General features: G+C 47.1%; 1 protein-coding gene across 2 annotated transcripts in view; it reads right to left on the reverse strand.

The window, feature by feature from the left end:
* The window catches only part of TMEM62 (transmembrane protein 62), a 37,637-nt gene extending 11,480 nt beyond the window's left edge, over positions 1-26,157 (reverse strand). The window contains exons 1-7 of one of the 2 annotated variants that reach the window (XM_078864661.1): positions 25,218-26,157; positions 23,691-23,802; positions 21,485-21,610; positions 19,558-19,603; positions 17,235-17,376; positions 9,436-9,560; positions 151-273 (exon numbers count right to left, since the gene is read on the reverse strand). In XM_078864661.1, the coding sequence (XP_078720787.1) occupies positions 151-273; positions 9,436-9,560; positions 17,235-17,376; positions 19,558-19,603; positions 21,485-21,610; positions 23,691-23,802; positions 25,218-25,367 (824 nt within the window). In that variant the 5' untranslated portion in view covers positions 25,368-26,157. Of the gene's footprint in view, positions 1-150; positions 274-9,435; positions 9,561-17,234; positions 17,377-19,557; positions 19,604-21,484; positions 21,623-23,690; positions 23,803-25,217 lie in introns of both variants that reach the window. The other variant, XM_078864660.1, reaches the window with a different exon arrangement.
* Positions 26,158-26,483: the final 326 nt, after the last annotated feature.

Genomic DNA, 26,483 nt, shown 5'->3' on the forward strand with positions numbered 1-26,483 from the left:
AGGCCCAAAACATCAAAGTTATAATAGATAGGCTGACACGTTTCTTGAATTGAGCAAGGTGTTTGTAAGATGCTGGGAGGAGGGAATTCCAAAGTGGAAGAACCAGAAAGGGAAGTGGGGTGACCCGCAGTTTGGTAGCGGTGCTGGTACCTGCGGTTGTGCATCCAGTCTCCCAGCTCCAGCTCCAGCATGCCGGTGCTGTGCCGCGTGTGCATCACGGGTGCCAGTCCTCCCAGTGTGTGCAGGTGCCCGCACAGGTACGCAGAGGCTCGGCTGCATGCGCAACAGAGGGAGACATGGGCCCCGTACAGAATCGAAGGAGCGATTCTAGAGGTGACGAGCAAATCCCTGAGAGAAGTGTGCCGGAGACTCCTACGGAATAACCTATAAACTAGACAATTTTTAATTTTATCAGGTAAGGCCCACTGAGCTCTTTTTCAGAAGCGACCTGGCCACATTTGAAGTGGCTTATCATGTGGAAATGTATTCCAGCCAATTACTCTTAATGCATGTTTCTAAATGTGGGAAATGTGGAGTGAAAATCCGGAGGACCCGGATAAAAATCTACGCGACCACAGGGAGACGCAAACTCCAAATATACAGCAGCTGTCAGGGTCGGGATCAAACCCACGACTTCCTTTATACCAGGCCTCAGCACAGATTCATTGTCCTTCTGTTTGTCTTGGTGTGTGTCTCGCTCAGTGTGTCTTTGTGTGTGTCTCTCTCTGCATGTGTGTCTGCCTATGCTGTTCTGTGTTTTATCATTCAGTCTTACCTGATGATGGTTGCTTGTGTTGCAACCGAAACGTCATATTCTATTATTATTTGATTTGATTTTCTAAATGACTACCGAAAGAACCAAAGAGTAATTCCTGCAGTCACGAAAACTTCGAATCTAGTTTTCTTCTTTATACCAGGCGAGGTAGTTAACATCTCGGCACCGTGGCGTAATTATGGCGACACTAAAGGGGCACGGAATGGTCTACGGCATTGGTTCCCAACATGTTGCTTGCCGTGTACCTCCTACCAGCATACATTTTTATATTCGTGTGGCAACAGGGTAGCACAGTGGTCATACTTGTGCCTGACAGTAAGAGGCACCTGGGTTCAACTCCTGATTCGGACACCTCGGTGGAGTTTATATTCTCCCTCTATTCAGCATGGGATTCCTTCTGGTTTCCTCCCATTGCTAGAATGTTACAATCTCATTGGTGTTGGTCAAACGTTCTGATGTAGCAGGACCCTATTCACAAGATTCTTCGGACTTGGTGTGGCTGTCCTTGGTATGAGTAGTTATTATTCAATTACATAATAGAATATGCACTGTATTTTAATTACTGCTGTATAATTAATATTGAACACATTTTATTTACCATGTAATAACACTTAGCTAAATATTGACAATTTAATATGTACTCTTCAATAACACTTCAAGAAATCACCACTGTGCAGATAAAGCCGGGTCACTTCCCATCGCCACGAAGCGGAGTGGCGAGGCTGAGTCAGTTTAACTCTTAATAAACTCCTTAAAAAAGTTTTTTTTTTTTAACAACGGTTTTATTCACAACTTCGTTTAACTCACGGTCGAGAATGTCGTCAGTGATGCAGCGCCTGCTCCCACATCAACGCTTACTTTAATAAATTAGTTATTTTATAAATGAATCTTCAATGTACAACTTTTTTGTGGAGTGAGGGTGCCCGTAACTCGTTCACACGGAGCAGGCGCGCCTGAGACACGTGGCGCCTGCTTCTTGGGCGAGGCGATTCGAGAGTTTAGGGACCGCGGCGTTTTTGACCTACACAAATATATATAAATAATAAGGCGCCCATACAAAATGTTAATTGCTTTAAAGGAGCCAAATAATTGATTTATTGATGCCGATTTTGATACAGGCACGCATTGTCACCGGATATGTGTACGTGTGCAAAATTTGGAATTGATTGGACAACAGGAAGTAGACTACATTTTGATTACAAGATTTGACCACGACAAAGATGAATCAAGTTAAGTTAAACCGTGAGAAAAAAAACTGAAGAGATTTTCTGCCGGGCTTGAAGGAATACATTTATCATCTTTTTTGCATATTCACAGTAATATTTTTAAAAACTTTTTTTTAAAACATGCTTTAAAGAAATGTACCGTTCTAGTAATGGAAGTACTCCATGACTCCAGGAAGTGGCCCCGAAGCTTGCCATAACGTAAGGGACCGTGGTGATTTACAGCCAACGTCAGTTGAGCGTGGACAATTAGACCCAAGCCGAAACATTACATATTAAAAATAATGTTTAAATATATATATTTTTAATGATAGAATATGGTATTGTCATCAGTATGACATAAGTATACCAAGTTTGCAGTCGATACCACATTGGGAAGTGGGTTAAAATTGAGTTATAAGACTTGAGGATACAACAACAGAGTGAGTTAATAGAATACGTGTAACAAAAGTTAAACGAATCTGTTTAAATGAGAGAGAAAAACATGCCCTAGAAGAGCACGCGGATAACCCAGGAGGACTAGTGCTCGGGTTCACTGAATTCCATGCAACAGATCAGAATCAGAATATTTATTTATACTGGAGGAATCCGATGAGATATAAAGCTCTTTTTCACAGATCTCCAGAAGATTAGTATACGGCTGTAGAATTGCTCGTGCATGCACACGCAGAGCAAGCGCTGCTGCTTTATAATTCCACGTGACCGCCGCCGTGACGGGGTTTGTCACGCGCACCCCCCCCCCCCACGGTTGAGGTGGTTCGGGCACCTGGTAAGGATGCCCCCCGGTAGACTTCCTCTGGAACTCTCCTGGGCATGTCACACTGGGTGAAGACCCCGGGGCCAGTCCAGGACACGCTGGCGCTCGGCTGGTCTGGGAACGCCTGGGAATTCCCCAGGGACAGTAAGAGTCTGTCGCCAGGGAGACGGAGGTCGAGACCACCCGACTCAACATGCTGCCACCTTGACCCTCACCATGACAGGCGAATTGAGAAACGTAGCCCCACAGGCCGGGAACCACCGGCCTGTGGTTTTAAAATAATAATTTACATTTGTAAGGCGCATTTCATCCCAGGATCCCAAAGCATCATAAAGGTCTAGGACAGGGGATAGGCAGCATGCGCTCCGAGGCCGCATGCGGCTCTTTAAGGACTTCTTCATGCTGTTATTTATTAAGGACCATCACCATCTCGTATTCATCACACGCATTGCGGCTCTTGAAATATTGAGTTTTTTTTCCGAATTCGAACAAAAATGGCCCTTCTTGTTATTTTGGTTGCCGACCCCTGGTCTGGGAGAACTGAGAGAGTGGTCAGATTAGATTAGATAAATAATTTGATGAGAAGAATGGCAATAACCCTTACATCCAAAGATTCAAAATCATCATCACGATCCATGGGCAGATAGCACGTAGGTGTCCACTGCACATGTCGTCATTTGTTTCCACTTTCCTCTGTCTCATGCCAATATGCTCAAGTCGTGCCATATCGGTCTGGCACCAATCCCTTGTAGTCATTAAGCCATTCTCTGTGAGGTCTTCCTCTGTTTCCGTTTCCTTCCATTTTTCCGAACAACACACTTTTAATTGTCCTCTTGTTGTCCACCCCACATATGTGCCCAGTTTCCTTCTCACCACTGCCTGCATCATCAGAGTCTTCTTCTACGTGCAACCTTCCAGCTTAAATACAGAGTATTTTTCTGTAGGAATAGATTACTAGTGTATTGACATACGACGTCACTACTGTGTCGGGACTGTACGAGCGTAGGGACATATGACGTCACTACTGTGTTGGCTCAGTATGGGTGCTGTAGGCGGGTGTCATGGGGGTCGTGTCAGGCCGTGACACTCTGCGTGAACCCAACAGGACACGTGACCTGATAAAGGGCGGCTAGGGACCCTAGGGGGGAGCTTTGGGGTCAAGTGGTTGGGGGCCCGGACCTTCTCGAAGGATCGAGAAGGGGGGCGTGGCCTGGGGCGGTGCCGGCCATGCCGCAGCGGTTATAAGAGAGCGGGGCTGTTTAACCCCGGGATAAAGATACCATCAACGGTCTTGGGAGTCTCCGACCTTCGTCCATGACCAGGCAGCCCATCACCTGCCCTGGTCACGCTCTGTAGTATTCCCAGAGTGTTAGTGAGATTAGGAACGGTGGTCACCACTCTGTGTATAATATTCCAGTTGGTTGTTATGCGTTAATAAATAGTGTTGCCTCCAAGTTGAGTGTGCACCTCAATCGAACCCATTACATTTGGTGTCGGAAGTGGGGTTCGAGGTGCGTTCCGACGACGCCGCTCTCCAATGCGCTTTACGCGTCGAGCAACCGTCCGGCCAGCTCTCCCGCTGGCTGGAAATTCTGCAAGATTACTCCTTTCAGGTTTCCTACCGTAAGGGTGTGTGGCACACTATTGCAGACGCCCTTTCACGGCTCCTTCCGCCTGGGGACTGCGCGTGCCTCTCTGGTTTGGGCCGCTGCAAATTGGCCACCGCAGCGGTATCCCCTGTGGTTGTAGCGTCGCGAGGGGCTTCCACCCCTGATGGCCCCGGGGTTCTAGTTGCGCACGATGCCACCCTCAGTTTGAGCTACGATGAATGGGGGCGCCTCCAGGCGGAGGACACCTCTTGAAGCTGCGGCACCGCGTCGGTGATGAGGGGAACGTGTTGGGCCGGCGCAGGGTGGCCCTTGTCATTCTAAAGGACGGCCTTTTAATGTTTTGAGACGGCGGCTTGCATCGCTACAGTCTTGTGGTGCCTACGACCCTCAGGGGTAGATTGATTGTGGCTGTACATGAGCGACTTATGCATCTCGGTGTACAGAAGACCCTGGCTACCCTTCAACTCAATTCTTTTTGGCCCGAAATGGCTGCGGATATGAAGAATATACTTAAAGGCTATGTGCAATGTGCTCGCCGAAAACCGCCAGCTACTAAGTGCTGTCCGCCCTTGCAATCTATTCGAGTGTCGCGCATTAACGAGCTTGTCACGCTCGATGTCCTCGGGCGTGGAGTATTTCTCCCGCTGGCCGGTAGCTTGGTCGCTCCCCAACCAATCGGCTGCGGCCATCGCCAGCGCATTCCTCCATGGATACGTGCTGGAAAAGGGGGCCCCAGAACGCCTCCTTACTGACCAAGGGAAAAATTTCTCATCCAAACTGTTGCGAGAGGTGTGCGACCTTTTGGGCACGAAGAAGGTTCGCACGTCGCCCTACCATCTCCAGATGGAAGGGATGGTAGAGCGACTCAACAGGACTCTGACCTCCATGCTGAGTCAGCAGGTCCCAGGGTGACTGGGACCTGCACGTTCCAGGGGTGCTTGCGGCCTATCGCATGGCCCCTCACGCTTCCACCGGTTACTCACCATTCTTTTTAATGTATGGTAGGGAACATAGCCCCCCCATTGACGTCCAGCTGAACACGGCGCCAAGGAAGCCGAAAGTCACCATTTCGGGCTCCATGCGATTTACCCTTCAACGGGTCGCGGAGGCACGCGAGGCTTCCAAGGAAAATTCCGCCTTGCGGCAGTCGGCCAACGAGCGGCTAAGGGGGCTTCGGGTATCGGGTAAACAGTGGGCTCGGGGGGACAGGGCATGGCTGCACTGCCCTTAGGTGCCCGTGGGTACATCCCCCAAGCTGTACAAACCCTGACGTGGGCCGGTTGAGGTGATTCAGGCCAACCGGCCACAATGTGTTAAAATCCGCTTCGGTCGCCGTAATTGGTTCGTGCATCCGTCCCGCCTTAAGCCTTTTGTTGCTCCCTGTCACATCCCCTCATCTCCTAACCACGAGGGCCGAGTGTCGGGTGTGCCGGGCGAGCTGGGGTGCGCCCGCTGAGGTGGTTACTCAGGGTGGTTCTGCGGTCCCGCCCACAGGACCGGAGTGCGTGAGGCCCTCGACGTCGCCGGATGCCCCTGCCCCGGCCGCTCTGCATGGTGCGGAGCCACCGTTGACCAGCCATTCTCTGCCGGCGCCGTCGTCTCCTATGGAAGGACCGCAGGCGTCGGCCCGTGTGCAAGTCCTCCCCGAGCCTCCCAGGGAGCTCAGGCCCACCTCGCCTGGGGGTCCGAACTCGTTCGAAGACTGGCCGTTTTACATGACTCGCACACACCACCGTCATTCAACTGTCACACTCACATGTCAAGGTCATTGGCTGAACCTGGCCTTTTATTGTACTGTGCGTGCATCACATTCTTCAATGGGTGGGCTGTGCCATGGGGTAAGCGGGTTAGCCAGTATCGTGTACATTTGTTGTTGTGTTGTTGTTAATTCCCCTCTTTCCATGCATTCTCCTTTCCTTTTTCTTCCCCGCCTCTCGGAATGTGTACATATTTTATATACAGTAATAAAACAGTTGATGATATCATTGCTCAGGTCAATGCAGCCCTTAAAGGTTTGGGACACATTCTTGCAGAAGTGGCGAGATCGGAAATTGCTGCAATCCTAAAGAACGCTAAGAACCCATTAGCAACATCAGCAAGGATGAGCGCGTTGAGCTTGCTCAACTGAAAAAGAGAGATGACATAGTCATCCTCTCAGCTGACAAGGGCAATGCCACTGTCATCATGGATAAAACCACATACAGTAACAACATTCAGAACCTACTTAATGGTGGAAACTATACCAAAATCAAGAGAGATCCTACCAACCGCCTGGTTACGAAAACCAACAATATCATCACTGATTCGACATCTTTAATCGAACCAACCAAGCGGCTCTCTTTAAAACCCTCTGCTGCTAGACAACCCAGATTTTATGAAAAAAAACTAAAATCCATAAAGAAGGTACACCACTCTGTCCTATAGTCTCCACCATTGACTCACCCACCTACAAACTGGCCCGATTTCTGTCTGAGACCTTGCTGCCATTCACTTGCAAGACTACCTCAGCTGTACTTAATTCAGCTCACTTGGTATCTCTATCTTCTTGGTTCTTTCGGTAAAGTCACGTAGAAGGGAAGTAATAAAATAATAAAAATAAAACATAGCAAAATAATTATTACGACGTTTCGGCCACAACAAAAGCAGCCGTCCTCAGGTGAAAACCAGTTCTGTCGAGGTGACAGCGTCTAAAGTTTTTTTTTTTTAGATGCTGTCGCCTCGACAGAACTGGTCTTCACCTGAGGACGGCTGCTTGTGTTGTGGCCGAAACGTCGTGAGAATTATTTTATTATGTTTTATTTTTATTATTTTATTACTTCCCTTCTACGTGACTTTACCGAAAGAACCAAGAAGATGAATCCCTGATGTCACGAAAGCTTTAAATCGAAAATTGGTATCTCTAATTAAAGACATCTCACTATCACCAGGTGATTTGCTTGTCAGCTTCGATTTAGTTTCTTTGTTTACCAAAGTCCCTGTGCCTGACACCATTGCAATCATTGAAGATTTGGTCCAACAAGGACTGAATGCTGATATATCGGCCCTGGTGAGACACTGCCTCACCAACACTTACTTCACCTGGAATGGTACATTCTACAAACAAGTTGAAGGTACCCCAATTGGTTCTCCCTTATCTCCAGTGATAGCCAATGTTTTCATGGAAAAATTTGAGACAGATGCCATCCAGACATCCATCCTACGTCATTCCTTGTGGAAGAGATACGTAGATGACACGTTCATTATCTGGCCACATGGCCTTCCAGCTCTGAACCAATTCTCCAACCACATTTATTCCATACACCCAGCCATCAAATTCACCATGGAGGTGGAAAAGGATGGAAAGTTACCATTCTTGGATGTTTTAATCGAAAAAGGACCAGATGGCTCATTGGGACACTGTCTACAGGAAAGCCACCCACACGGATGCCTATCTAAAACCTGACTAGCACCACCATCCAGCCCAGAAGAATTCCCTCATCAAAACTCTACACCATAGGGCTCGTTGCATTTCCGACCATCACCACCTAGCCAGTGAACTGGAGCACGTACACCAAGCCTTCAAGATGAATGGATATTCGGATTGCACAATCCGTAAAGCTGTCACCCCAACCGTTGGGAGAGAACTACCTGAGGACTCAATCAAAACCATCACCTTGCCATACATAGCAGGGGTCACCAAAAATAATCCAAAAATCATGAGCAAACACAAGATCCAGGTCCGAGTCAACACAGTACATACAATTCATGATCTGATCCCATCTGTGAAGGATGTGATCCCTGACATGCAATACCCCGGTGTCTCTGAACTAAGCTGTGCCTGCGGCAGTAGTTACATTGGGGAAACTAAGCGACATGTCTCAGACCGTGTTCGCGAACACAAGACAGATCTGAAACACGGTAGGACCAACACCTCTGCCATGGCTGATCATTGTTTTAACGCTGTGGGCACGCATGAAATGGATTTCTCCAAGATGAAGGGACTATGCAAACCCACTGGCTATCAACAAAGATTTTTTCATGAAGCCATCCAGATAAAAACACAGACACAATTTCAACCGAGATGGGTACAAACTGAGCATCATTGGAAGGACGTTATTAACCAGGTAAAGTTATAACTGGCTGTGATGCTTCCATCCTACCTGTCTATGTTAGTAGTTATTTCCGACTCTCTGAGTTACATTACCTTGTTAAATGTCTTTACATTAACAGGCTAAATGTCTCACTAACATAGCTGCTGCTCCCTTTTCCTCGACGCGGCGGTGGCGCTCGATGTTTAATAGCCTGAATGTCTCTCATTAACACAGCCGCTGCTGCGGGAACCGTCTCATATTGACACGCTAATCTCTAATCTCGAGCAATACAATGGCTTCTTCAGCACCATAGCAGTGGGGTTACATTAACAGATTGACATGCTAATCTCTAGCAACACAATAGCCGGGGTATACCTAGCTCTGCAATCTTACATTTACTTGCAAATTCCATCTCTAGCCCTGCCCATTTACCCTTGGTTTGTACCCATCTCAAACCTATATAAGCTTTGGCTGCAGTAGCTCTCTCGCTATATTTCTTCCTGCCTCAGCAGTCCACCTGTTGTATTTTTCACCTGAAGACGATTGCTTGTGTTGCGATCAAAACGTCGTGATTTTATTTTATTTCATTATTTTTCTATCTACGTGACTTTACAGAAAGACCCAAAGAGTAGTAATAAAACAGATGTTAAGATGCTCAAGCACCACACATACTTGTGGCAAAACATACGAACAAACATACTCTGATAAGATATGCATTGTCTTTGAAACTGATTGGCCTACACCAGTGACAGCCTTCTTTATGGCCTTTTCTCACCAGTGTTAGACCAGAGAATGCCTGAAGGCGAACAGTACAAAGACAATGCAAGTATCAGAACACTCATAGCTCGGGTCGAGCAGTTATATTCTTATTTTTCATAATTTTGGAAACTGGCAAAAAGGTCCCATAGATATTTTATCTCTGTCAGGTTTCAGAATATTAAGGTTAAAAAACGATTGAATAAACATAGAGAAAATGTGAGCATGCAGTTGGAGACGCCACCTCATGAGCTGGCGGATGCCCGGGTGTGGGGAGACGATGGTGGAGGTGGTGTAGTGCCCAAACCAAAAGGTGTGGTTGCTGCTTTGGCTCTCCTCCTCCAGTCGAGATAGCTCCTCCACCTTGGCCTGAAGATGTTCAGGCAAGCATTTACAGGAGAGACGAGAAAAAACACAAAATAAATCAGTTGATTCACAGAGAATACGTGAGGTGCAGCCACCCATTCATTTCACAACGAAGCAAGGAGACTCCTTTAAAAACAACGATAAAGATATCGTGTAATTTGCACAAGTGTGTGAAAGAAAGCTTTGGTCATGGGTGACAAAACTATATTGTAAGAAATGCGATCAAGTTCTGGCCTTTACGACGAACATTGAAGCCGGATTCGAAAGAAAAGTCAAGACCGGTGCCACGTTCATCGATTTGTCTATGGCTTACGACGTGGCTTGGAAGTAAGGCCTCATGTTGAAGCAACCCCCTGCCATGCGTCCAACGCTGTGGCGACCGCAGGATGCGAGTTGACCTGGGGCTGACCTGGACGAGCACAGCAGTGTGCCTCGCACCCTGGAGAGTGGGCTTCCCCTGGGGTCTGTGCTCCCAGATGCTATTCGACGTAGGCACGAGCGATGCGCCACAGACGTCGTCCCACAAGTTTAGTGCGCGCAGACTCTGCATGGTGGAAGCCACTCTCTCAACTCCAGCCTCAACATGAGAATCGGGTTTCCCCTTTTTTTCTGGCAATAAAACAGGTGTTAAGATAGATTTTAAGCTTTCGTGACTGCAATGATTCATACTCTTTGGTTTTTTCGGTAAAGTCACGTACGTAAAAAATAAATAAAATAAATGAAAACAACTAAATTAAATCACGACGTTTCGGAGGCAACACAAGCTTCCGTCTTCAGGGGGAACCGTTACAGCCAAAGTCACTGTAGTAAGTGAAGAGAGCTAATAGAGAACACTAATAATATAAAAACACTAATAAAACACCAAACTGAAACCTTTTACAAGGAATCATGTCTGCATTAAACACACTAATTGTGGTCAGAATGAAAACAAAAAACATACTCTGATAATATATGCATTCTCCTTGAAACTGATTGGTCCACACCAGAGACAGCTTTCTTTGATCCAGCCTCAACGTCATGGTGGGGTGTTTCCGAAAGTGGTGGCTGCGACCGAAGCCACACTTGAACGTAATTCCTGGCGAGATGTTAACTACCTCACCTGGCATACAGAAGGTCGTGAGTCCGATCCCACCACTGACGCCTGCTGTATATTTTGAGTTTGCGTGTTCTCTCTCCCCGTGGTCTAATGGATTTTTCTCCGGATCCCCTGATTTTCCCCTCTACATTTAGAATCCACGTCACGTATTTAGAGTATATGGCTGCTATCAATTTCCACATGATGATAAGCGACTTCATTGAGCTATCATTTTTGATAGCCACGTCGTTTATGAAAAAGATCTACATAGATAGCTCAGTGGGGCCTTACCTGGTAATATAAAAAAACATGCATAGTTCAGTTTAGAAAAGGTGCAATGTAACCCTGAGGACGACCTTCCTTTGTCGTGACCCCCTAACTACATGCTAATTTTCAACCAACACCTAACAAATGCCGCTGCCAAAAGCAAGGCGCGGATGAACCTCGTTCAAAAGTTATCGCGGCACGAACCGGGGGGGTGGTGCCAGACATCTCAGCGCTTCGAATGTCGGGGCCACTGCCCTGGTGTAGATGACCGCAGAGAAGTGCGCGCTCTAATTTGAGCAAAAAAAGACACCCACTGTCGCCTCTCATTGATGTCCAAACCGAACATCTCCATGCCGTCTATCACGGGAGATTTAACATCTAAGTCACTAGCTTGGCTTATTCTAACGTCAATTGTGGCACCGCCGCCAGATATTTGCCGCAGTGCTGCTCTAAGGCTCCATGAACTGCGCCGACAGGGAAGCTGACACAAAATCTGCAAATGAACGGCGATCTGCCCAAGCCAACATCGGCGTCGCTCCCTCGACATCTACGCGTCGCTGGCATCACCATCAGCCTCTCGAATCATTTGAATATGCTCAGCATCAACGTGGACTCTACAATCTCACTGGACAGGCCACATCCTCAGCACAACAAATGAGCGGAAGTCACCGTCTCCGGGCCATATGGCACGTTCGCGCCAATGTTGACTGTGGCCAAAGCAAACACTGTTGGCTTGCAGCATTTTCGGCACTCCCCTCGATTATAGAAATGCAATCCTTGCTCGGACATCAGAAAAAACCGGCACATTTATATTTACGCAATCTAACCCAAAAAGCAACATTTATGATGATTGGTATTGGTCGCGAAAGCCTACGTATAAAAAAGTATCAGATAAAAACCCAACAAACTTCAGCGACCTCCCAAAGCAACGGATCTCGTGATGTCCTGGGCATTAGGCGTGACCACACAAACTTCCGTGGCTTCGCGAAAAAAAATGTTTCACTGGATCCTTCATCAAATATAGAATGTGGTACAAAATTGCTACGCAGTGCCAGAACGCTTTTTTCAGGCTCTCTCGCCATAACGCTTCCACCCTGCTCACTCCATTGACCACAGCCAACCACCGCAGTCCTACAAAGCACGTCGAACAATCTGCTCATCGGATCCAGAACCAGGCTGAGCGGCGTTTCTCTGCAGCGTGTACAAAATTCTTCGCCACATGTCATGATGGGCACTGCAAGATCCGACTGTCCAGTGCACTCTGAGCTGCATTGATTTCCGGTTGCTGAACGAAGCCATTATAAGGTCGCACTCATTACAAAGTGCTTGCCACAAATGAACCACAATACCTTGCCGATCTCGTCAAGGAACATAAACCATCACCACGCAAACTCCGGTCATCCTCGCAGTGGCTTTTGGCTAGCAATTAAACAAAGATGATCACCGCATCGCGCACTTTCGGATGCGCTGTTGTATATGTTGGATTATGAAATTTTGATAAAAATAATAAACATTAATAATTTCCCGAAAAATGCGCAAGTCGCATAAATTATGTTAATGTATGTATTTATATGCATAAATTATGATAATTACAGAGATAATCGTAGTAATTTATGCGAATGCTTGCGATTATGTTAATGTGTGCAGTTATGATAATTAAGCTTAGTTTCGTTTATCCAGAGTTGTATCAATCAGGATAACACGATTATCATTGATTAAACATTTACTGATTATCTTAGTGTTTATGTTCTGTTAGGTCTCCAATTTCATATCTCATCGCAGGCTACAGTTCTTAGGAATAAGACAGTTTTGCATGGACTTGGAAAGAAGCACTCGAACAGTTGGTGTTAAGCAATTTTAATTCTAAACAAACACATGACACTCTAATATGCAAAGGCAAAAGCATACGTCAATAAATTCATGAGCCATTATGCAATCAACGAAATGAGATTATGCAATTAACGAAAATGAATGACTAAAACTCTTATCCATTGGCGAGATTATGCAATTAACGAACTGAAGGGCTAAAACTCTTCTAACAACCGTAACCTCTACTTTCCACCAGACATCTCATTAGTTCCCCCATGTATCGAGCACAATCGGCGACTGGCCGAGTTTTAAAACAGGCATGCGACAATATTCATATGAAGGCAATAAAAGCACTTATTGTACCCCGAAGGCGAAGCATACGTCAATCGATTCGTTGGCAAGATTATATCTGTTAACGGAATGTTTGAGACAATGGTGGGTGAGGGCGTGTGTGTTGGTGGGAGAGCGAATCTGGCTCCGTTTTAATTAATTCTTCGGCGAGACTCTATGGCAAAGAAACAGGTTTGACACGATATTCACTATGTGCTTCCTTGAGTCTGTGAGTGGGGGAAGTGATACGACCGATCCGGAGATTCCTCTGTCCGTGCGGGTTGCAGCCGAGACTTTCTCCGCTGCGAGGTGAGCGGCGGCGCTTGGCGGCGCTCGTTCGGAAGGCTTTGACTCTCTTTCTCCACTGCTGGACGATTGTTGAGTCGGCACAATGCTCGCCTTCGGCGGTGTGCGATGAAATCGTCGTCGCTCTCTCCTTGATCGCTGCCAACTTCAACAGGAAACACGCCCTTCAGGCGGTGTTGGCTCGAGCTCTGGACAATACGGCTCTGCGCGCTCACTGGCTTGGAGCGCTCTGGCGATGAACGATGGATCTTGTTGCTCATCCGCTGCTGCTCGTCCTTTGCGATGCTCGCTTGGTCGACGCTTGGCGATCTCCGTCCTTCCTACAGGTTGTTCGCTCGTTGTCACTCTGGCGATGAACGATGCTTCGTTCGTTGTTGGGTGGACGTTGGGTGTCTTTGTTTGCTCGAGAGTGATAGCTGGAATCTCCGTCAGCTTCACTCGCAGCTCGGCGACTCAGGGTAGCGATTCTTCTTAAGTGGTGCAGACCTCAGCTTGTCGATGCACGTCGCTACCCCGCGAACATCGTAATTTTGGATGACGGAAGAGCTTCCTCGTTGTCGGCGTTGATATGAGATGGGGCCGTAGCCCTGGAGATCTCTGGTGGGGGCCGTGGCCCCGGAGACGAGATGAGATGGAGGCCGAAGCCCCGTGGAGATCTGTGGTGGGGCCGAAGCCCTGGAGATCTGAGTTGAATGGATTTTTCCTCGGCTTATATCGGGAAAATCCACTCAGTTTTCCCGAGTTGTTCAAAGGCCGGGTCATATAACTTTTCCTTTGTTCGTGTGCGTTTCGTCCGTGTGTGTCGTGTGCGTGTCCGTCCGTATGTCGCGTGTGTGTTTATGGGAGCTTTAAAGACCAGCTGTGTAATCATTCTGGAAGGAGGGGTGGGGTTTCCTCGCGAACGGCGCCACCCGAGTCATTCATTAAACCCGACCGACGATTTGCGTTCGTACCGAGGTTATAAAAATCATAATCCACGTTTTTGATTATGAATAATATTTGTCGCGAAAACCTACGCGTTAAGCGAGCTTAATGATCCCCTCCCTCGCTCTGGGCGTTATATCCTTTGTCTCACACAGCTTAAGTTGATTTTGGTTTGGAAGTTGAAATGACTCATTTGCTGCTTAGTATCATTGTGATTTGATTGTAAGTGACTCCATGCATGTCGTAGCCGTGTTCACGGTATTTCATCGTGATTTGATCTCCCCATGGGAAATGCCACCTGCTCGCGTGCGAAAATCTTGCTGTCCGTGCTGCGGGGAGACAAAGACGGCTGTGCTCCGTCATTGGAGCACCCTGCGCGTGTGTTTATTTATTTATCTTTGGAGGCATGTGTTAATTTCCTTTCTGAGCCGTTGCCCCGACCTTTATGAGGGTCATTTCCGGGCTTTGTGTGTGTGCTCCGTGGAGATCCTCTCGGGAAGACAAAGACGGCTGTGAGCTGCTCGCTTCCCATGGAGTGTTGCGTGTTGGTTAATTATGATAGACTTCTCCGCCCTTAACTCTCCTAGGAGATCCACTTTAATCTCGTACTTATTATTTGACTTTTTGTTATTATTTAATCTGATATCCCGGGCTAGGGAATTTGTTTTTATGTTTTTTTTAGGAGCGATCCTGACTGCCATAAGTATTCTTTGATGCTTCGGTCTGGCCGCGTAGAAATTATTAAGGGTACATAATGTCCGCATGGAATTAATACATGAGGATTCAAAACCCGTCTGTGCTTCTTGTTGTCAATGTTATTTTCTTTGTTAAGAATATTATTATTTATATTTCGTGGCCTGGTTTTGTATTGTAAAAGGACCTTTGAAGGAATAGGTGTTATCCTAACCCCCGCTTGCAATTCCCCCCTCCCTTTTTCCCCTTGTGTGAAATTAGGGGAGTTTTTATGACATTTTATTGCTATCTTTTTCCTGCCTTCTGGCCTTTGAAGCGAGCTTAATGCGCGCATCTGTGGAAGTGGGGAAACGGGTTTTCCGCGCGTCTCTGTTTGCTCCCAAGTTGCCCCGTGTCTATTAAAAAATTAATTATATATGTTGGTAGAATAATTCTTAATAAAAAAAAGGGGGTATAGATACAACAGCGCTTCTGTGACCATCTGGAACGCTCTTCCTTCTGATATTAGGAAGCCACTGGAGCTGTGCACTTTTAAATATAGATTGAAAACTAATTTCTTAAAAACTGCTTTTTGTGTTTAGTTTGTTGTCCTTCCCCCACACCTCAGATTAGCACGGTTGGCTACGTACGGTGTGAAAGAAGTTCAACATACATACGTAGATGCACTCATCCTCTGTACCTCTCTCTCTCTCTCCCACTGCATATATGCAGCAGCATCCAAGAATCATCCACCTTCAAGCAGCAGCACAAGGCTCACACCTGCCAGGTGGCATATGGGGGGTCTGAGCTCTGGTTTTGTGCCTCCAAGTTCTCGATCGTGCAATTGCGTCTGATTCGTGAAATATGTGCACTAAAAATTGTGTTTATTATTATTATTATTGCTATTATTATTATTCCACATCCACGGCTGAGTTCCAGAACTGGGCCATTGTGGAAACACGTTGCACAAACTCCATGATGCGAATGTCAGCATCGAAACGGCGTGGACCGAGCAGTGGGCTTCAAGCAACGCGCCCAACAATCACCTGAACAGCCAGCGACCCCCCAACCGGCTTGCCCGGCTTTTTTCACAAAACAACAAAACAATGGATGGCGGTTAACCGGATCGGCACAAAGCACAGAAGACGCGGATACCCAATGTACAAGGGGAAAATAAAATAATCTCGTCTGTGTGCAACTGCGGTTACAGACACTGAAGCACGGTGCGTGTAACTTCGCACTGCCCCAAATATAAATTGGAAGGCGGTGGGCAGGCGTATCTGAAATTCACGGATTCTCAAAGAAATGAAATGGCTTAACCGCTTAGAAAAGGAATCTCTCAAAGTTGCTCTTCATTGGCCATACAAAATAATTACAATAAATTACAGTATCTCTATCTCACCTGCTCTAAAGCTGTCTCAACTAACCCAAGGCTCCTTAACTTAGTGGTTTATGTTACAGGGTCCATAAGTAGAATAGGACTCTTTCTGCCCATTCTAAGGCATCACATGTGGCTCAAGGCTCCGATTACTGGGGTTGAGGCAAACTCACCGAATTACACGGTTCACAAAACTGGTCGAAAGCTTCCTCACATGGTGTGCAGTTCATTCACCTGGTTACAACTCCTCTCCAACAGTTTATGCTCTCCCTTACCTGATCTACACCTCCCTCAGTCTGGTTTCACGTTCCTCACCGTGCCTTTGCGTTCTTTACCCGTTCTGAGACTTTCTTATCCGGGGATGACGATTGGAACGACAGTAACTATCGCCCCCCTACTGGCACACTCATGCCCACTTGTGGGCCAAATTCTGAAGTCACCTTGTGCTGCGCAGAGACAGCTGCCACTAGCAGGGCCCTTTGAATCGTATGAGACACCCTGGGATGTCCCAGCGTGAAGGGCGCTATTAAAAACAAATTATAAAAGATAATGATGGTCTGCTTGGCTAGACCACGCCTCTCACATGGTCTATGCTTGGCTTATGCAATCCATCCTTTCCTCACCTTATACACACTTCCCTCATCTGGTCTAGGACAGGGGTTGCCAACCAAAATATCAAGAGCCTTTTTTTTCAAATTCGATAAAAAAACCTCAATATTTCAAGAGCTGCAATGCAACGTGATGACGCATACAAGATGGTGGGGTCCTTAATAAACAACGGTCATGAAGCAAACCCGGATAAAGAGCCGCACGCGGTTCCGGAAGCACAGGTTGTCCACTCCTGCTCCAGGACTTCCTGGCCTGGTTCACGCTTCACTGACCCACACCTCCCGCACCCGGGGCACAGTCTGCTCACCTGGTCAAGGATCCCAAAGAAATTGATTGGCCGCTTGGGTCCTGGCGTGAGCGTGGCGTCAGCACAGATGAAGGAGTAGTTTCCGAACGGTGTGGTGAGGACGTGGCGGAAGGGGCCTTCCCTTCCCAGGGCCGAATACTTCCTGTAACGTCCCGACGTTGCATATGTTACAAGCACAACGTGACGACATTCAATGCTTGGAAACTGTTAATCCTATATTCACAAACGTGCAATGTATTTGAAAATTGTGCGAATCACTCCAAAATTTACTTAATTTTATTACACCTTTACGCATACCAGTTACACACTTTTTTAATCAATTACACTTTGAATTAATTGCTCCAATTTTGAATAAATGAAGTGTGCAGTATGGCACAGTATCCTCGTCATTATTTCCAATAAAAGCATTTGCAATATATGTGCAACACAGAACAGGACAGGGAACAGATAGCACAGTGTACTTTAATGCCCCATCCCTCAGAAGGGATGATGATGGGCAATTCCCGCACCTCCCATTAGCACGGTTGGCTACGTATAGTGCGTAAAATGTTCAACATACATACTTACATACTTTAACCCATCAGAGCAATGGGAGCAGTGAATAGCAGAGAATGGCACTAGAAACAAAATGTACTTAGCCAGGCAGGAAAAAGTTGTGCTTGACTGCATTATAACTCTTGACCTCTCAAAAGAGTTGTAGAATTAGATTAAACGGAGCAACAACAGAAAAATAATACCCAAGTTAAATAATAACAATATGCTTCAATGGTAATTCAACTGCAAAACATGTGGCTTGCGAGGGTTTATCTTGAGGTAGTCAGACCCATGGCTATACTGTGTTGTTGTTTTACTCGATGACTGCTATTTGTCCTCCTAAATTCCACTCTCACATTCACTGTTGTACGAAGTTTGTGTTCCACCAGAAGATTAAGCGGCAACATCGCGACGACACCACTGGCCTAGCAAATGGACCTCGAGAGCCATCCTCCCCTTTGCTTAGTCTTAGTTTTTTAAACTCCAGTGGACTCTCGATTATCCGCACTAATCACGGGAAGGATGGCAGCGGGTAATCCGAAAAAAATCATTTTCCAAGGATCTCTAAGCTAAAAACCACTAATATAGGTTTAAATTATGTTTAAGTTTCTCTGCCATGACACAAGTTTCGTAAATTAAAACTCACAAAAAATTATGGGCAAAATCACCCAAACTCAAAATGAAGCACAATTGACAATTTCGATTGTTACAATTTAGATTTAGAACGAATACTAACGATCGACTGCTCGATGTGCGTGCTCAGTGATAATAACACTTTCCTGCTCCCGAGCAAAATAACTATGCCCACTAAGTGGATGATAGCAGAGCCACAACAATCAACATCAATCAAACTCCGCCCACTGTTGTAAAGATATGCAACTACTGTACTGTAGCGGCAATCACGAGGATTTTGGATTAACTGGAGCACATATTTGTTCGGTTTAAGCACGTGACCTGTAATAAATATTTCCAAGAATAACAATAACTGTGTTTATATGATTAATTTGAGCTTGAGGGAAAATCTATGAGTTGTTAATTGATCTCAAAATCTCAGGTGTGTGGTTAATAAACCGCACGCGGAAAATCGACTGGAGTGTAATTGGTGAGGGTTTCTCTGAGTGCAACAGCTCCCTCCCACGTGCAGAAATCCCGTGTGAGGAACTGGCCAAGCACCCGAGTAGGGCCCACACCTCATTCCACATTCTACCCCTCAAGTAAATAACATAAAGGGTACCGCTTTTACTGAAATGTCTAGTCATGTTGATGCGGTGATAGATAGTTCGATATAGTTACAGTCTGCCAAATCAGTATTGGCTTTAATCCTGGACGACTATAAGGACAAGACGCCATGATTCACTGTACCTATAGGCACCACCTGGACAGACCACTATAGGCACCACCTGGACAGACCACAACTGAAGTCCTCAAAACCCAGAATCTCCCTGAATGGAGGTGGGATTTTGTACACCCACAAAGATAAACAAAGAGAAAGATCCCCCCGTTTAGCCTTAACAGACTGTTGGGGCAAATGCTGTTAGCGAGCACCTTTAAAGGCCGGAACAGCACACGAGGGGGTGAGTGGCCAGCACCTCGTCCAGCCAGCTGTCTCCCTAGTGGCAATGTTTACACACTACACCAGGTACTCATTTGAGACTGATTCAGATAATCGTCACTGCTGTTGGCCGTGAGCGAAAATGGAACCCAGGTTGCCGGGTTCGTAGCGCACCACACTAACCACTATACTACGGCTCCCCATTTTGCACACCCACGGACACCGACCCACACCCACCTGTAGTAATTCTGGATGCTGTGCAGGGAAGGTATGTTAAAGGCATCTGCAAATCAAAGAAGAAGGAAGGGAAGTAAGCTCACCGTGGGAATTCTATAGCTCCTGCAACAGTAAATAATTCATACTAATTGCAGTACTGCTAGGCACGGGCATGGTGGACTGTATAGACGTCATGTGCGTGCGACACCCCTATATCATGCAACGAGAGGTGGTGAATGCATGAGCCAGTTGTGCAAGTGGGTTGATGATCCATCTGTGTGGAGTCTATTCACTTCTCGCTGTTTTACTTGTGTCAGCACATAAGCAGAATCAGAAGTTTCTTATCCGAGTAAATTACCCTTTGAGCTACACAGCTCTTTTTCAAGAGTAACTTGGCCAGCAGACAGACTTTGCAGCAAGAGTTAATATACAAGATATAAGATAATAAAAATATAAACTAAATAAAACCAAATGATCTTACAAAACAATTATGTACATTGGCATTTGTCCCAGCAAAGAGGTTATTAAGCAGGCTGCTTATCTCATCCGGAAAGCCATTGACCGAGTGGAGGCTCATCTGCTTTTGCTGTCAATGATTACTAAAGGTTCCATTGCTGTGTTGCGATTGCCTTGATGGTTCTGGACACACCTGCATTTGGTATCTGTACTAAAACAACAACGGCAATTCGCCACTAAGTGGCAGTGACGTCACTAAGGCGCTTGTGCCAGGCTATGTGCACTTTAAGGTCACCACAACTCCTTTGACACCACTCTCATGTGACTCCTGCTCATGAGGGTGCCACCTCTCGCCGCCATGGGGAATGGGGGCTGGAACTACTGGATTTTAGAAAAATATGAATGGTATTATAGGTTAATGAATTTGGTTTGTTGACCATCGAGCTCAAAGTATAACACCGTTTTCATTCATACACTTGCAGTTAAACATCTTCACATATTATAACACATACCTTTGAAATTACCTACAAAAAACGTAATTTCAAATAGAACAGCAGATTTCGATTTTTTTATGTCACAACACCTGCATATTTGGAGTTTTTGTGTTCTCCACGTGGTCACGTGGATTTTTTCTCCGGGTCCTCTGGTTTTTCCCTTCTCATTTATAAACATGTGTCACGACTCTGGACTCGAGCTGTAGAGGTTTATATTATTGCACGTAATGTAGCTTCGGGCCCCGTCGTCATGAGATAATGCCAACGTGGAGATCGTATGACCGAGCAAACAGTGACGACGTGAAGACAGTGACGACGTGAAGACGGCGACGACGTGAAGACAGCGATGATGGCTCTAGTCCCTCTCGACAGCCCCGAACTTCCCTTCTTGTTCTGCTTTTATCCTCGTGGATTCTCTGGGGGAATTTCCCCAGCCCTCTATGTTGGACACTCTGGGGAATTCCCCAACCAAGGACCTCTGGGGAATTTCCCAACCAAGATCCTCCAGACTTGCTTGCGCCAGCCTCGCTGACACCCTGTCTTCACATCGAGACTTGCTGACAGTCTTTACACATGCATTGAGATTATCAGATTATTTTGTTGCTATAAATGTCCAAATGATGGTCGACTTCGTTGAACTATCACTTGTGGTCAGGTTGCTTCTAAAACAAGTTAATATCTCAGTGGGCTTTGCCTGGTAGGATGGGGAAGGTTTAGTCGTATTTGTATGTGTTTGCGTGATTGTTTACCTTTCTTGTACTTTGCAATACTATTGTGATTTTGTATTGTTTGTTGTTGTAACATTCTTACCCGCACCTACTGGACATCTGTGAAAAAGAGCTTCATAGCTCATCGGATTCTTCCAGTATAAATAAATATTCTGATTCTGAACTAATTTCCACCAAAGTGGAATTTTCACATTCTCAGAACGGATAGATTTTTTATATGTATAGTAAAAGTGATTGATGATGATGATGACAGTGATAACGCAACCTCACCATGGTTGCCGCGAATGTCAATCCAGACAGTTTTCTCCAGAGCACGCGAGCGCTTGAGTGCAGTCTGGTAGGCCAGCCACTCCACCTCGTACTGCATGGATCCCACGCGATTCTCTGTCTTTGCATCTGTCAAGTCACCTGCCAAAAAACGGACTTGTTAAGACCTAAACAAACCCCAGCGCCAGGGTTCACACAATCACAGTGCCGTAGCCTAATACAACAGGAAGTGCAATTATAAAATCATACTGGCAAGTTTCAAGCGACCACTGTGTCGGGACTAAGCCAGTCACAGAGCCCAGATTACGATGACCAATTCAACTGCTAAAGCTACACTTCCGTGACTGTGTTAATGCATGGATGACCCTAGGATCATCCATGGGCCTAGTCCCACATATGGGCCATCAGTCCACAATCCTATACAGTATTCCATCGTTATTCACAAACTCGATATTCATGATTTTGGCTATCTGTAAATCGCATCTGGAACTCTACACGACTGCATCGACAGAGAGAGAAAGAATGTGATGAGGTAAAGTCATGAAAGAGAATGTGATGCAAGAAAGTGATTAAATAAATTGATGAAATTAAGTGATGACGATCTGAATGACTCTTAAGTCTATCCAGATGTATCTATGTAGGAGCAGTAATGACATCATAGTGATCATCCTCATCACCATCATCATCGTCAAAAGCAACATCGTTACTGCGTCCTTCCACTCTGCAGCATCATGATCATAATTTAAGGTAAGTTAATTAATAAATGATTATTTAACACTTTCATATTTATTTTTATTTCCTTTGTTAATTATAACAATTTTTCGCGTTATGACAATTTGTACGTATTCAATAGCTTATATATGAATGTATTTAAGACAATTCATGAAAATCATTACAGTGGAACCTCGGTATACAACCGCTTTGGAATAGGTCGAATTTGGTATACGTCGTGTTTTTTCGAGAAAAAAATGTCTTTGGATACGACGTCTTGCTTGGGATACGACGCATTTGCTAGAACTTGTATGGGTCGGGATGAGTAACGCGTACAATACCCGCGTATGCCCCGTTCACGACTGAAACAAAGCGAGAGGGGCGGGGGGCGTTGGGGAGAGGGGCAGGAGGCGTGGGGTCTGCCCCCATGGAAGGTGGAGCCCCGGGTCGAGGCGCACGCGACGTGCGGGGTTGAGGCACGTCACGTGACCAGCGCAACTGGCAGCAGTGTGGTCACGTGGCTTCTGTAGGCATTTTAGTAATTAGTGTCTAAATTATTTTATACAACCCCATTAATGTATAATATGCCACATAAAATATAATTTATTTTCCTCTGGAACGGATTATTTCCTTTCCCTTTATTTCTTATGGGAAAAATCCGTTTGGTATAGGTCATTTTCGGTATAAGTCCTACGTTCTGGAACAAATTAACGACGTATACCGAGGTTCCACTGTATCTGCGAAACGTGCTATTCACGAGCATCTCTGGAACGTATCCCTCGCGATTAACGAGGGAAAAGTGTAAATATAAACAAAACTCCTTGGCCTAAGGTGTCACCACGAATTCGATACCCCTCAGCTCTTCTGTTCCCACAAGCCCCCCCCCGTCCTCCACGTGGTCTGGGGCCACCCCAGGGACAATGGACCTGCACGTGGACACGGACTTTGGTGCAGGTGGGAGGGTGACAGCTGGGATGCTTTGGCTTCAAAAGTTCATTGTAGACTTTACACGTCTTCGCATAGATTTAAACATGACAAGAGGTGGTATAAAAATGTAAGTAGGAGTAAAATATCTCCAGTGGGATTATAAATTGATGGATTTCTGTGTTTGCTGATACAGGGTCAAGAAGGGGATCTAAGAAGCACAAAGAAAATTCATGTTGAGGTTTAAGTTTTGGTCATTCCACTATAAAGACAAAGATCCCCCGTATAGCCTGAACAGACTGTTGGGGCAAGTCCTGTTAGAAAGCACCTATGAAGGCCGGCACAACACACGAGGTTGGTGGGTGGTCAACACCATGCCCGGGCCGCATGTCTCCCCATTGGCGATGTTTACATACCGCACCAGGTACTCATTTGAGGCCGAGTCGACCTAGGTGAGGCCCAGGACCACTGTAGATAATCGTCATTGATGTTGAGCGGGTATCGAACTCGGGTCACGGGTTCATAGTGCAGCAGGCTAATCGCTACTACACTACCTCTCTCCATACACACTCACCGGTAACAAGAACCAGCGCTGGCTTCAGGACGTCCAAGTCTTCGGTGCAAAAGCGCTCCAGATCAGAGGCACGTGTGGGATCTTGGAAACGGCTGATGTGAATATCCGAGATCTTTGCAACCAGGGAAGAAAAGGATGCAGATGTATTGGCACACATTATTAGAGGCTTAACCGTAGCTCTACAACCCTGACCGTAGCCTCGACACTAATCATAAAACCCTGTGACCCTAACACCCTGACCATACAATTCAGATAATCATCAGATCCTGACCTCTAAGACACGAGTCATTATAGGGGCAGATAAATACGGATAACGGTGCATGCGGTGGTAAACTCTGCATGAGAGGTACGGTGCAGTGACGGCCAGTTAACATGTACTTTGTGGTTGCGGTAGAATTGTCGATGACTGGAAATTATGGCAATGATGAAGGCATCCACATCATCAGATATATTCACATAATAACAACCATCAATTCTTGCTGTTGGATCATTTAAACTCCTCCTTCAAGATTTAAAATTGTAGTCATAACCTGAGAACAGATTGAAAAACATTTCTTTACAACTGCTTTTTGCGTTTAGTTTGTTGTCCTTCCCCGCATCTCCAATTAGCACGGTTGGCTTACAATGGTGCGAAAGAAGCTCAACACACACATTGAAGACGGTGGGTGTGGGCCGGGCCTCACACTGATGATGTCTTATTGGCGAAAGTGCACCCCCGCCTCTCTGAGTGAAGAACACTGCACTACAACGTGCGGCAACCACGACGGAGAGTGGGAGAGTGATGGGGCGCGTGTGTTGTTGTTGTTGATGATAGAGCGACCTCGGGTAACAAACCAGCGCCTCTCCGTGTGGCTTCACATCTCAGCTGTCCCTGTGCCAACACAAGGTGGCAGAGTACCTGGCACGCGATTGGTGTCAGTCTGCGGGTTGATGTTACACTTTGTATAAACCAAATCGAGTCGTTGTACTGTTCGTCCTTTGGCGCTGTTCTCTGGTCTACTGACATTGGTGGTGAGACGAGGCCATGAAGAAGACTGTCGTCTCTGGTGGAGGCCAATCTGTTTAAAGACGACCGTATATTATTGTTAGCAGAGCATGTTTTGTCACAAGCACATGTGTGATTATTGCCGACTTTATTCCTTTAAATATGTATCTATTTTGGTGTTTGAACATCTTGACACCCCCTGTTCTACTGCCAGAAAGAGTAAAGCATATTCTTATTTATATGGGTTTCGTCACGTACTCTTCTTAATTGTTGTAATTTGGGAAATGTTGGACCAGACATATTCCTATACGGGATCTTTAACTCCACTCCGAAGCAGGTGGCACGTTTCCGTATCATCATCATGAATACTGCGGTGTGCATTAATTTATTATTAATACACATCGCAGTATTCATCGGAAAACCGCGAATCTCAACAACGAATGCGCTCCAGCCGGGCCGCGCTGCCGACCGCTTGCCGCGGGCGCCCGGGAGGGAGTGGGGCCGAGGGGGGGCCGACAAGGAGGGCCGAGGCCGGGCCGCACCTGCAGGACCCACGCGAGGTTGCGGGCTCGTGCCCCGGGGTAGGGAGGCTCCGCGCGGCGCCTCCCGGGCTCGGCGGCCCGCGGCGCCTCCATCAGCGCGAGGAGCGCCAAGAAGGCGGCGGCGCACACAGCGAGACACACGCGGGACATCACCACCACCAACCTCCTCAACCACCACCACCAACCTCCTCAACCACCACCACAACCACCAACTCAACCACCACCACCACCAACCTCCTCAACCACCACCACCAACTCAACCACCACCAACCTCCTCAACCACCACCACCAATGATCCCCCGTACAGCCTGTAACAGACTGTTGGGGCAAGTGCTGTTAGCGAGCACCTCTGAAGGCCGGAACGGCACACGATGGGGGTGGGTGGCCAGCACCACACCCGGCCGCCTTTGTCTCCCCAGCGGCGATGTTTACACACCGCACCAGGTACTCATCTGAGGCCAAGTCGACCCCAGGGGAGGAGGCCCAGGACCGGTTCAGACAATCGTCACCGGTGTTGGCCGTGAGCGGGAATCGAACTCGGATCGCAGGGTTCGTAGCGCAGCGTAGCGCTAACCACGACACCACCGCTCACCACCACAACCACCACCTCTACAACCACCGGCTCCACCACAACCACCACATCACCATCTCTGCCACCACCACGACGTTGTTTGCCACAGCCACCGGCTCTTCCTCGTTGCTGTTGACTGCTGTCGTCGGTCTCGCTGGAGTGGTGGTGGTGGTTGTAGTAGCTGTAGCTGGTCTAGCTGTAGTATTAGTTAGTGGTGGTTGCTGTAGCTGGTCTAGCTGTAGAAGTAGTTAGTGGTGGTTGTTGTGGGTGTAGCTGTTCTAGCTGTAGTAGTAGTTAGTGGTGGTGGTTGTTGTGATTGTGGTGGTCGGCTGCTCACTTCCGCCCCGACTCTGGCTGCCGTCATCGCACGCCGAGCAACGCGACAGCCCCCCGCCCCCCGCCCCCCGCCCCCCGCCCCCCGCCCCCCGCCCCCCGCCCCCCGCCCCCCGCCCCCCGCCCCCCGCCCCCCGCCCCCCGCCCCCCGCCCCCCGCCCCCCGCCCCCCGCCCCCCGCCCCCCCATCAGGTTCATTATATTTATTGAAAACTTTTGCCAGGCGAACACAGCCTTTATGAACTCGTTATAAATATTCTACACACCAGAGGGCCCAGAGGCTCATCAACCTCAGATACCGGTTGGCAGTGGCGATGTCGCTGATTTCTCGTGGCACGCAGGAGGGCCTTTATAGGTGCTTAC

This window comes from Lampetra fluviatilis, chromosome 18 (genome assembly GCF_964198595.1).
Source record: "Lampetra fluviatilis chromosome 18, kcLamFluv1.1, whole genome shotgun sequence".
In the NCBI taxonomy this organism is placed as follows: Eukaryota; Metazoa; Chordata; class Hyperoartia; order Petromyzontiformes; family Petromyzontidae; genus Lampetra; species Lampetra fluviatilis.